Here is an 11019-nt window from a genome sequence, read left to right on the forward strand (position 1 = left end):
GTCCCCCTAGAATTGAAGAATAAAATGGCATGGTACGTTCCAACACGGACATCAACTGGGGAACAAATGCATTTTTTTTGTGGCAGAAGTTGTAGCTAAAATGCACGCATAGGTATGATTATGAATGAGTTAGCTATCTATGCTAGTAAAAAAAAAAAGCCGCTTTATTTTTTAAATATATCGTGTTATCTTGCCAAAGGCTGTCATCAATTTTAATCGCTGTAGTGTGTTGTAGGCTGCTAGCGTTTGGGTAGTTTCGCTGGCTAACATTAACTGTCTATTATCAGCTAGCTAGCGTCATCATCTTTAAACGTTAATAATTAGCAAGCTAGCTTGTACAACAGTGGGTGGGGGGGCTGCTAGTTACCTAGCATTTCACAATGTTATCAGAGCTTGTCCAGAAGCCAAAGCTACCAACTTTCTGGTGGTTACAAAGAAGATAGGAAAGAGGTCGAGAGCTAGTTAGACTAATTATTCTATCTATCTACAGTACTGACCGTTTGTGCACTGTTGAGCTAGCAATAGCCAGCACATGCCTCCTTGACCCTAACCTACTTACTAGATGCCTGGCTTCTATGTGTAACGTACACTTGTTCATGCCTATCCAGCCCTAATTTACCTCCAGAGATACGGGTTTATCTAAAACATTTTGGAGCAAACTTAAGTCGCCAGTACGATAACTAGAGTAATTAGCTAGCCTACTTAAATGGACAATCTGAGGTTGCTACAATCATTTTTAGACCTTTAAATACATTGTTATGTAGGATACATGCTGATTTGTTCAAACTGCACATTGCCCCTTTAAGACTGCAATCAATAACACTTGAGACTGAATTATCAAATTGTAGTGAAATTGTGTTCTGTTGCCCTCAATTGGTGGATCCCCCTTGCTGTTAACCTTTGGAGTCCAATAGCTCAGTGGTTCTCAAACTGTGGGATAGTGCATAATTTGATTGATTTAATCAGTTTCCCTCTTGTCATGTCAATCATTGCATACCTATTTATAACTTGTCAGAAATGTCCAGATCAACTAGCCCATGTCAGCTAATGTTTTTTAGCCCATAGATTTTGTTGTAATGTTGTAATGAGTGATTCATATCACATGAATACACATTAGACATGACAGTGTATAGATTTGCAAGAAAATTAGCTTTAAAACAGCAACATTTTCTCTCTGCCAACAAGAGGGGTGTGAACAGTTTGTGTCGTGAACAGTGCTTGTGCCCATAGAAATGGACGTGGGTTGTTGCCCAATGCTGGAAGCGGGGCCTGAGTGAAAAGGTTTGGGAACCTACAGCCTACACGATGTCAGTACAACAACAAGAATGATGTCCCATTATGTGATCACTGTGACAGCTGTCACCTATGACCTTTTACACATTTAAAAAGCTTCCATCTAAACAACCCCCACTGACCCACATGAGTGTTTCACCGCACCCTTCCTAGAAAAACTGGAGAAGTCTGTGTTTCTGGTATATCTCCCTCCTAGTCGATTTGTAGCAAGGGATCTATATGACTGGTTTTGCATTTAGGAAAGTTCTGATCTCATGATTATCTTATTGTCACTCCCTACAGTAATTTCCTCAGTGACTACCACAGAAAGACATGTTAATTCATGCTCAGGCTTTAGGCTATATGAATCCCCCTCAACGAGATAGCCCAGTACTGTAGCATGTAAGCTTTCTCTTGCTTGAGTGTGCATACGGAAGTATTATTTTTGGCTTTCAGTACAGATATGCCATTTCTGTATAAGGAAGTTCTAATAATCTAATATCCTCTTTTTTTAAATATTTACCCCTCTTCAATCCTGATGCAGGTGGTAAAGTCAAACCAAAGAGTAAATACACCAGACATGAACATCACCAAAAATACATTTAGCATGGAGGACTCTGGTCGAGGAGCCAGCTACACAGTGCCCTGTGACGACTACGTCCATGTGGTGGAGTTTAGCCCCTTTGACAGTGGCTCAGTTGCGTCCCTCTTGGCCTATTGAGGAAGCCAATATGTGGTTGTAGGCACCTGCCGCTTCCAGGTGAGTGGTAGCCTGCCAGATTCCTCTTCCTCATGTCCTCTTTTCTAGCCTCCCTTCTCAAAAGGCATCAGAAGAGAAGATCCTCCCAAGGTTCCTCTCTGAGGAAGCATGGATAGGGGACACAAGGAAATGAGCCAGTGTTTTGGTTCCATGTGTGATGTAAACCACTGCTGTATGTGTGACGTTAACCACTGTTTGTGCAGGAGGAGGACATGGAGGTAGTGGGGGTTGAATTCACCACACTGCGTTTTTTCCATTATGCGTTACGTATGTATTGCCTCGCATGGAGCCCTGATTCTCGGCTGGACAAGCTGCCCCAACTCATCAGGTAGCCTACCTTAAACCTTTTAGTTCTTACAGCTGTCTTCTGTCTTTACATCAGGGTGTCTGGTCCTGGAGTGCCCTGCAGTAAGTAACACCTGATTCAGCTCATCATGGTGCAGACTGATGATGTGGTTAGTTGGTTATTTGGACCAGCCACCACTGTGAGTTGAAGCTACGCTACTGTTTTTCTTTCTTAATCTATGTCAAATGTATTTATAAAGCTATTTTTATATCAGCAGATGTCACAAAGGTCTTATACAGAAACCCAGCCTAAAAGCCCAAAGAGAGAGCAAGCAAGCAGGAGAGGGGGAGAGGGATACTTAAGACCACACAGGACTCCAATAAGACAGGAGAAAAACATCAGATAGGACAGACCCACCCTAGCCCCCTGGCAGACTGTTGCAGCATAGATATTGGGGACTGAGACGGAGGGGTCGGGAGACACTGTGGCCCTGTCCCACGATACCCCCAGACAGGGCCACCCACTTTGCCAAAGCACAGCCTCCACACCACCAGATGGATATCAACAGACCACCAACTTACTACCCTGAGACAAGGCGGGGTATAGCCCGCAAAGTTCTCCCCCACCACACGAGCCCGAGGGGGCACAAGACCAGACAGGAAGATAACATCAGTGACTCAACCCACTCAAGTCAAGTATAGCGAAACGAGCCTGGCAAGACGTGATGCACCCCTCCAACTAACGACATGGGAGAGCACTAGCAAGCCATACTCACCCCCGTAATAGGGTCAGTGGAGAGAATCCCGGTGGAGAGAGGGGAGCCGGCCAGGTAGAGACAGCAAGGGTGGTTCATCACTCCAATGCGTTGCTGTTCACCTTCGCACCCCTGGTTTCAGACTACACTCAATCATAGGACCTACTGAAGAGATGAGTATTCAGGAAAGACTGAAAGGTTGAGACCGTTTCTGCATCTCTCATATGGATCAGCAGACCATTCCATAACAATGGAGCTCCATAGGAGAAAGCCCTGCCTCCAGCTGTTTGCTTAGAAATTCTAAGAACATTGAGGCCTGTGTCTTGTGAACGTTGGGTACGTGTAGGTATGTATGGCTGGACCACCTGCTTATCCCAGAGCAATATATTTACCTAAATATGTCTCTGGATCATCCATCTACACCAACTCTGTGTCAGTCAGTGGTATGGAACCCTCAGTTGTCTTGGCCTAGCTGTATTCTTGTCTGTGGCCCACTGTAGTGGTGGAATACCAACCCAGTTATTTCAGGTGTGGTTTGATTTTTAAAAAAGGATGTTGAACATTATTACATAGAAAGCAAAGTTTTCCTCTTAATTGGAATGGTGGATGGGAATGCTGTAATCCCGCAGGAGATGTTTCCAAGTTGCTTTAATTGAAAGGGAAAGGCAGTGATACTTCCTGACCTTTCGTGGTTAAGTCTGCAGGGCCCTGGGGCCGGCGTGTGACGTGCGCACGTGTTATTGCACTGATGGCTCCCCCTCTCAAGTTTCGTCCCTCCCCTAGTTTTGCACGTAGTTATGCCTTCCAGGAAAAGCAGTGTTCTCACGGGCGTGCCTGAGGCAGGGGCCGGCAAGGGTGCTAGGAGGAGGGGGGGTAGGGGGCTTACGCTGGGAGGCTCCCAGATTCTACCAGGCCAGCCATGTGAGGTCCAGTCAGCAACCTCTAGGTAGATTCTGGGGAACTGTCAGGAACACTTCCCCAGCATCAGCTCAGGGCCAAAACAGACCCAGTCATTAGTCAACCCTGTGACATTGACAAGTCTTTGAAGATTGTCTCATGAAGAAATGTTCTCCCACTTGGCACCTGTTCTTTCATTGATAATAGTCCTGCAGTGTAGGCTAAATCTAGATAGCTAGTTCATATTGCAAGACTGTGAAGTATGTATTGAATTAGAGGTTTGATGATAAATCTTTGGCAATGCCTAGAAATTGAGTTGAAAGAAGGGTGAAATGCCCTCCACAATTCACTGACTACTAGGCTATGTATCAGTTGTTGGTATAATCACCTGTACCAGTTGCTTGGGGGAATATTCTGGCTGTGTATCGTGACATTATGCCAAATCCGTCTGTTCCTGCGACTGCAAATGTGTGAAAATGCGTCTGTTTTTCTTGAAATATGTGTGTTTTGCTTGCGATATGTGTGTTTTTCTTGTCATAAGTGAGTTAGTGTAATTGTGTAAGTAATTGCAGGCGCTGGTATATACTACGACTGATTAGAGGCAAAGTCATCTCCCAGGTGTTAGAAATGCTCAGATGGCGTGAGGAATCTTTGTTTTTCTCCATGTTTATCTTCGCAATTAGAATCACCCTGGCAGTGTTTCCATTGATCCATGTCCAAGTCTTTACCACACACACACACACACACACACACACACACACATCCAAAGGTGTCAGCCCTGACTGCAGTGCAGTCAGACACACGCATAGACATGTACGTGTGCCCGAGTGCGTGTACGCATGTCTTATAGTAGGATGGGCTCTGTTTTGATGTTCTCTTTCTTTGTTTATGTTTTTCTCTCCGTCTTTCCCACCAGATTTTGCACTGCTGCAGCAGACAGAAAAGTGAGGCTGTTGACTTCTGATCTTCAGAATCAACATGAAGTCAAGGTAGAGTACTGGAGTCCCTGCCCTCACGACTAGATCCCACTGCAACTACTGCACCTGTCAGTTCAGTTGGCATCTGGTTTCTTTAAAACAAACCGTTTGTATATAGCACACTGACAGTAGGCACTTAGTGAATGGCTTTTATATTAGCCTAATCAAGAACCCAGCGCACACAAGGAGCCAGGGAACTGTCATACAGTCTATGGGAGGCTCGCACCAAATGCAGCGTTTTGTTAATTGTATCTTCTGTGGCGAAGTATGTGTGGTTGTCTAGGTGATGGAGGGTCACACCAGCTACATCAACCACTTAGTGTTTGAACCCACGGAGGGGAAACAAATGGCTTCGGTCAGCGATGACCATACATGCAGGTCAGTCCGAACCTCCTCCCGGTCTCATTCAGCAAGAATAATATGAGTGTGTGAGAGTGTGTCTTCCCCCAGCTCTTGGATCTGTGTTCTGTTCTCTGTTAATGGTGCAGAACGTCCTGACTGTGTTTCCAAAATGAAACCCAATGCTTAGCACAACACACCCCGGTGTTGCCGTGCGTAAGCACACAGCCGCTTCTCCAGCTTTTTAAAGTAATTGGTTAAATATGGAAATCCAATTAGCTGCGGTACTGGTGGAGGTTGTTCCCCTCCTTAGGGTTGACTCTTAACAAGGTCCCCCAATGTGGCCTATCAATCAGTAGCTAGGTAGTGGAGCAAGGAAGGAAAGAGTGTGTCGTTAGCCAAAGGGGTAACCTGGGCACAGGAGGTTGGTGGTACCTTAATTTGGGAGAGCGAGCTCATGGTAATGACTGGAGCAGAATCAGTGGAATGGTATCAAATCCATGGTTTCCAGGTGTTTGCTATTCCATTAGCTCCGTTCCGGCTATTATTATGAGCCGTTCTCCCCTCAGCAGCCTCCACTGAACCTGAGGGGACCTCCTGTTACCTTAGTAACTAGGTTGTTGCTAGGGTCTAGACAGGGCGAAAGCCTGGCCCAAATCTTACTCCCTCTTTGCTCCTTCCCACACAATGTGAGCTCTTATTGTTTGACCAGTGATTGATGGGGGAGAACGTTTAATCAAGTTAGCAGCTTAGAAATTAATGACTGGCCCCTACTTTTCTCTCCGCTAGAGCCTGAAAGAGCACGTCCCTCATATCCATCTTTAAACCCAAAGCTCCCTGGATGAGAAACACACCTGAAACATCTGCTTCTATTCATAAACTCATAATTTCAGGAGCCTGAAGCTCGCGGTTACACTTCCAGTCATCAAATACAGGCCATGGTTGAATTATCTCCTCAATCTCCTTCCGCCCTGCTTAAATGCTCTAAAGTGTTGGTTAGGATGAGGGCTGTGGGGAGAGAGAGGCCTCCGCTAGGGCTGGTGATGAAGCTCTGCTACTGCGAGAAACATCAGCTCACAGTTCTCCCTCAGCCTCCCTCTATAATGGTCTGGCCAGAGAAAACAGGGGTACGCTCTCTCGGCTCCATCTGCAGAAAGATTTAAATTCTGTCACGTTGAGAAAATATGGGACGCAGGAGAAAGAGGGGTGGAACTAGGGAAAGATCAAGTTAACAGGAGAGGGGCCTTCCAGGCAGCCCACACAAACTGAGACCCCTGATAGGGTGAGAGAAAAGAACAGTGGACCGGCTTCTCTACTTGCGTGCGTGTTCGTACACTTGGCAAGTTGTCCTACCATAACTCTGCTTTGTTCTTTGTCAGCCCTGTCCTTTCCTGCGTGGGAACTCTACTCCAGCCGGAGAGGCCACCTGTAGCAGCTAGAAGGAGGTCACAGCCTCCCACTGAGGTCAGAGTGTCTGCCAGAGGTCCCAACCTCTCTGGGCTCGGCTCCCATTGTGGCTCATAGCTTCCAGTTGGATTTGCAGTAGGTATGTTTCTGTTGTGTGAGATGGATTCCTCACTTCAGCCAGCTCTGGTTTCGTGTTGACATGGATCAGCAGAATACAGCTTACTCAAGGGGCTTGAACAGAGACACCTGCTGCAACTATTTGATGTGCGAGATCTACTCTGTGTGTGTGATCTACTCTGTGTGTCATCCTTTTGGGAAGTATTTCTGAGGCGTTATCACAACAGTTTGAGCCTTTCTCCCCACTCTAGCCCGTCAGTCAAGTTATCTGTCAGTCAGTATGTCCATGTCCACTCTACAACATCCCAGTCTTTCATCTCCTCGTTTCTCCTTTTCTTCTCATGTTCTCAAGCTTTTTTTGCTCCGTGCTACGGGATCCCATCATCAACTCTAGCGAGAGGAGCAAACCGATCCAATAAAAATGACTAATGGCCGAGATAATTATTCCAACAGTCCAAATGTCTGCTAAAGAACATGTTATTGTTCAAGACACTTGAGTAGGTCTGATCAAGATGGATGTTGGTGTGGTTTTGAGGAGAGGAGGACGGCGTGCTGTGCTCCTCTGCCTGGACTTCCCTGTGAGGCTCTGAGGTGTGATTACTGTTTGAATTTCTCAACCCTCGTTCTGCCGAGAGTCGCCGAGGTTATTTACCCTGCACACTCTCATAATTTAGTTCACACGGTGCACACTACGTTTCCTATTTCCTCCGCTCATTTGGAAACCATTGACCAAAATGAAAAGGTGCGGCTGCTGTTGTCTCACTCACATCTACACACAGACTTCAAATGCAGTCTCGCCTTTCAACTCTATTGTACATGAAGCCCAGTGTTATTGCTTGATGTCACGTCAGCTGTAGTGTTATGCAATTACACATCTCTTTGTCAGTGGTGGTCTCAGTCTTGTTTCTTGCCCCCTTTCACCTTGTTCAGCAAGGATTACATTGAAACATTTTTTAAATCATAATCTTTCCCCATTTGAAGGGCAAAGTGGTGGACCACAACTTGGCCGGATGCGGCGTAGCGTGCGATTGAACTCTGCTTGGCGAGTGGTCTGAGAAGAGAGGGTTTATGCTTGTTTGTCTGCTGTGGTCTGAGGTTTCCAACCTCGCTCATGCTCTATGGAGGAGGGTCTGCACCGCACTCTACACAGGGCCATTCTGACTTCTGTGTTGTGTCAAGAAGCAAAAGCTCTCATGGAGAAATGTTTTACCCCCTGCAGGGAAGACACAGGAAAAGTTGTGTTTGTTTAATGAGGGCTTCATCTGGGATGGGGCAAAATCATATCCTCTCCGCCGCGACTCTGCAGACATCTCTCCAACATGTTTGACATTTAGACAGGCTTTGGGTCTTTATTAGATGTCTTCCGCATGACCTCATCAGTCAACGCATTCACATCGGTCCCAACCATACAGTCCTTTAAAAAACATTTTTTAACCACTTCCACGTTTATTCCTCCCTGGTTCAGGGGAATGTTCTGTAAGATACGAGGCCTTGTGTTCGCTGAGGAGGGCTCTCAAATGTGGTTGAAGAGTAGATCCTGGTCTCGGGAGCAGCCTGTCCTCTCCAAGTGATTTATTACATCCGGGCGCACGTTTGCCTTGTCCTCAACCTTCTCGCTCGTCAGTGCAGGGCCCCGCCCGCCTGTCTTCACAGCTCAAGGGGGAGATTACAACCAAGATCCCTTTTTCCCTGAAAGAAGGGCAGTACTAGTGAGGCTCTGTGTGCGCATCTCTTGGACAACTGACAGAAGTTAGATAAATTACACACAGGCATTACGTGCTTTCATAAAAACACTGGCATCACTACAGGCCTGGTGTGTGCTGCTCACTCATTAGAGTACATTCCCGAAGAGAGTCTCACAGACGCCTGGGGAAAGATGGGTTTGGATGGAAGCTTGTAACTTTTTTGACATGGATCCTGTGAGACAAAAACAGCCAGCCAGCCAGCCATGATGTCTTTGTTGTTTTTCATATTTTTAGCTGCCATTAGCGTGTGTAATCCTTTGTTTTGTGTGCTGTCAGCACCAAGGCGTCTGCCTGCGCTGTGCTGCGCGTCATCTCCTCTCCCCACACAGGGGGTGGCTGGACTCCGGAAGCTATTTTTAGCATTGCCGCGCGTCCCACTCCAGCACAGCTAATTGAGTGCTTATTAATTTTGTTTTTTGGACTTGATAATTTCTCATTTTTGACAGGACCTGTTTTATCTGAAGCTTCGGACCGGGTTGTTTGTTTGAATCGCAGACTTCCTGTCTGATGTTGTTTTCTAAACGGGTAGTTGAGGACAGGAGAATAATTTTCTTACAGTCCTTAAACGGTTTATTTCCCCTGAGCACACCCCCTCTCCCTTTCATGCCAGATGGCCTCTCAGTAACAGTGCATTCCAGTTTCATAATGAGAGTTTAAATAATTAGTGAGAGTGAAAAGTTCTAGTGTGGGAGTGAAAAGTTCTAGTGTGGGAGTGAAAAGATCTAGTGTGGGAGTGAAAAGATCTAGTGTGGGAGTGAAAAGATCTAGTGTGGGAGTGAAAAGATCTAGTGTGAGAGTGAAAAGATCTAGTGTGGGAGTGAAAAGATCTAGTGTGGGAGTGAAAAGATCTAGTGTGGGAGTGAAAATATCTAGTGTGAGAGTGAAAAGATCTAGTGTGGGAGTGAAAAGATCTAGTGTGGGAGTGTAAAAATCTAGTGTGGGAGTGAAAAAATCTAGTGTGGGAGTGAAAAGATCTAGTGTGGGAGTGAAAATATCTAGTGTGGGAGTGAAAAGATCTTGCCATACTAAACCTTGATCCTCTGTACAGCTGATGGTGGCCGAGAAGAAGGGACGATCCACTTCTATGACCTGGTTACCCAGCAAGCCATTCTTTCTCTGGATTGCGGCCAGTCGCCACTTATGTCGGCCGACTGGTGCCTCGCCAACACCATCAAGGTGGGCGCGGTGACGGGCAGCGACTGGGTCATCTGGGATATTACCCGCTCCAGGTGAGTGGCAGGACAGATGCTTGTGACTGACTGGGTTTGAAACCGGGTCTCTAGCACGCCAAAATACTTTGTTAGCCCCAAGAGCTAACACAAGTCTTAATGTCTCAGACAAGGTTACCCATCACCTCAGTTACATACTGTGTAACACTACTGTATGAAGGCATGGGTTTTGTTAATAGTTATTTGTCTGTTTGTAGTTATCCACAAGAGAAGAGGCCTGCCCATGTAGAACGAGCAGGAAACTTCAGATAACTGCTTTGTCCATGCTTCCAAGGTCATTTCTATCTGGTATCATTGGGATGTCCCTCCCACATTGAAATTGAAATGTTAAATGGTTAAGGTAAGGGTTATGGTTAGGGTTTAGGGTAGGAATGTCCCAAGGATCCTGAATGCTTCCAATTACTCTGACCTTCAGAGTATTGTGATGCATGTTGTGGTTGTCCGGCTGATACCGCTGCTGCCGACGACGTCCATGTTAATGGCTGTGGTGATGGTGATAATGGTGATGGCAATTACTGTAACCACGGGTGTCATGGTCTTCCAGGTGTTCTCGGGTCAATGAGAATCTCTTATCCACCACAGGATGTCCATGCAAGATCAGCAGTGAGTTGTGTGTTTGGCTGTTTGCATTTACACAGTGTGTCAGTTTCTGAGTAATAAAAGTGTGGGAATAATGTTCAGTGTGGAAGTAAGGATAACATAACGTGCTTCCTGGTTTCTTATGTTTATATGGTGGTGTTGTTGCAGCCCGTGATGATTGGATCAGCCACGGTGGGGGCAGATCTAAACTGGCAGAGATCCCTCCCACTCTTTGTCATTGGCGGTGACCGAAAGTTCTCTTTTTGGATGACAGAAATGTAATGCAGTCACTTCCTATGGACGTATTAGAGGTCATGCAAATGTACATTGAAACTGTTTGACCCGAGGTGTGGTCGGATATTTCTATTTTCATCATTTTTCAATAAAGTATTTAATTTTCCATGTTTTTGTTTGCTTTGAGTTCTGAATTTAAAGTTTAGACACATCCTGGACTTTTGATGTTTATTTTAGAGTTCGACAACTGACCACCCAGACAAACAGATACACTGTCATACCCAGACAAACAGAAAGGTGGAACTTGGCTTCTGTGAAAAGCGGTGCTGGTTCTGTCTTTCTCAGAAGTTTTGTATCAGTGCTGGTTTGTTATGATGTTCTGCCAAGCGCCTCAGGGTGAGCTGCAGGTCACAGGAATGTGTG

General features: G+C 45.9%; 1 protein-coding gene across 2 annotated transcripts; it reads left to right on the forward strand.

Annotated features, from left to right (window-relative positions):
- The first annotated feature begins 42 nt into the window (after positions 1-42).
- On the forward strand, positions 43-10762 carry LOC110490425 (nucleoporin Nup37). 2 transcript variants are annotated; one of them, XM_090199110.1, is made up of 8 exons: positions 43-2360; positions 4886-4958; positions 5230-5324; positions 6665-6831; positions 9603-9783; positions 9981-10057; positions 10328-10386; positions 10531-10762. In XM_090199110.1, the coding sequence occupies exons 1-4, from the start codon at positions 2245-2247 to the stop codon at positions 6807-6809; spliced, it is 429 nt and encodes a 142-aa protein (XP_090055236.1). In that variant the 5' UTR covers positions 43-2244; the 3' UTR covers positions 6810-6831; positions 9603-9783; positions 9981-10057; positions 10328-10386; positions 10531-10762. The 2 variants fall into 2 exon arrangements, with proteins under 2 accessions (XP_090055236.1, XP_090055235.1); XM_090199109.1 differs by having other exon boundaries at positions 9981-10386.
- The last annotated feature ends 257 nt before the right edge of the window (positions 10763-11019 follow it).

This window comes from Oncorhynchus mykiss, chromosome 15, assembly GCF_057628025.1.
Source record: "Oncorhynchus mykiss isolate SJ-2025 chromosome 15, ASM5762802v1, whole genome shotgun sequence".
Classification (NCBI taxonomy): domain Eukaryota; kingdom Metazoa; phylum Chordata; class Actinopteri; order Salmoniformes; family Salmonidae; genus Oncorhynchus; species Oncorhynchus mykiss.

What these genes read in the sequence shown, in the direction of transcription:
- LOC110490425 (XM_090199109.1), top strand. Translation starts at nt 2,245, where the DNA reads ATGGAGGTAGTGGGGGTTGAATTCACCACACTGCGTTTTTTCCATTAT. An exon ending in AAGCTGCCCCAACTCATCAG is followed by an intron (nt 2,361 to 4,885) that starts GTAGCCTACCTT and finishes CTTTCCCACCAG; the next exon opens with ATTTTGCACTGCTGCAGCAG. An exon ending in AGCGATGACCATACATGCAG is followed by an intron (nt 5,325 to 6,664) that starts GTCAGTCCGAAC and finishes GTTCTTTGTCAG; the next exon opens with CCCTGTCCTTTCCTGCGTGG.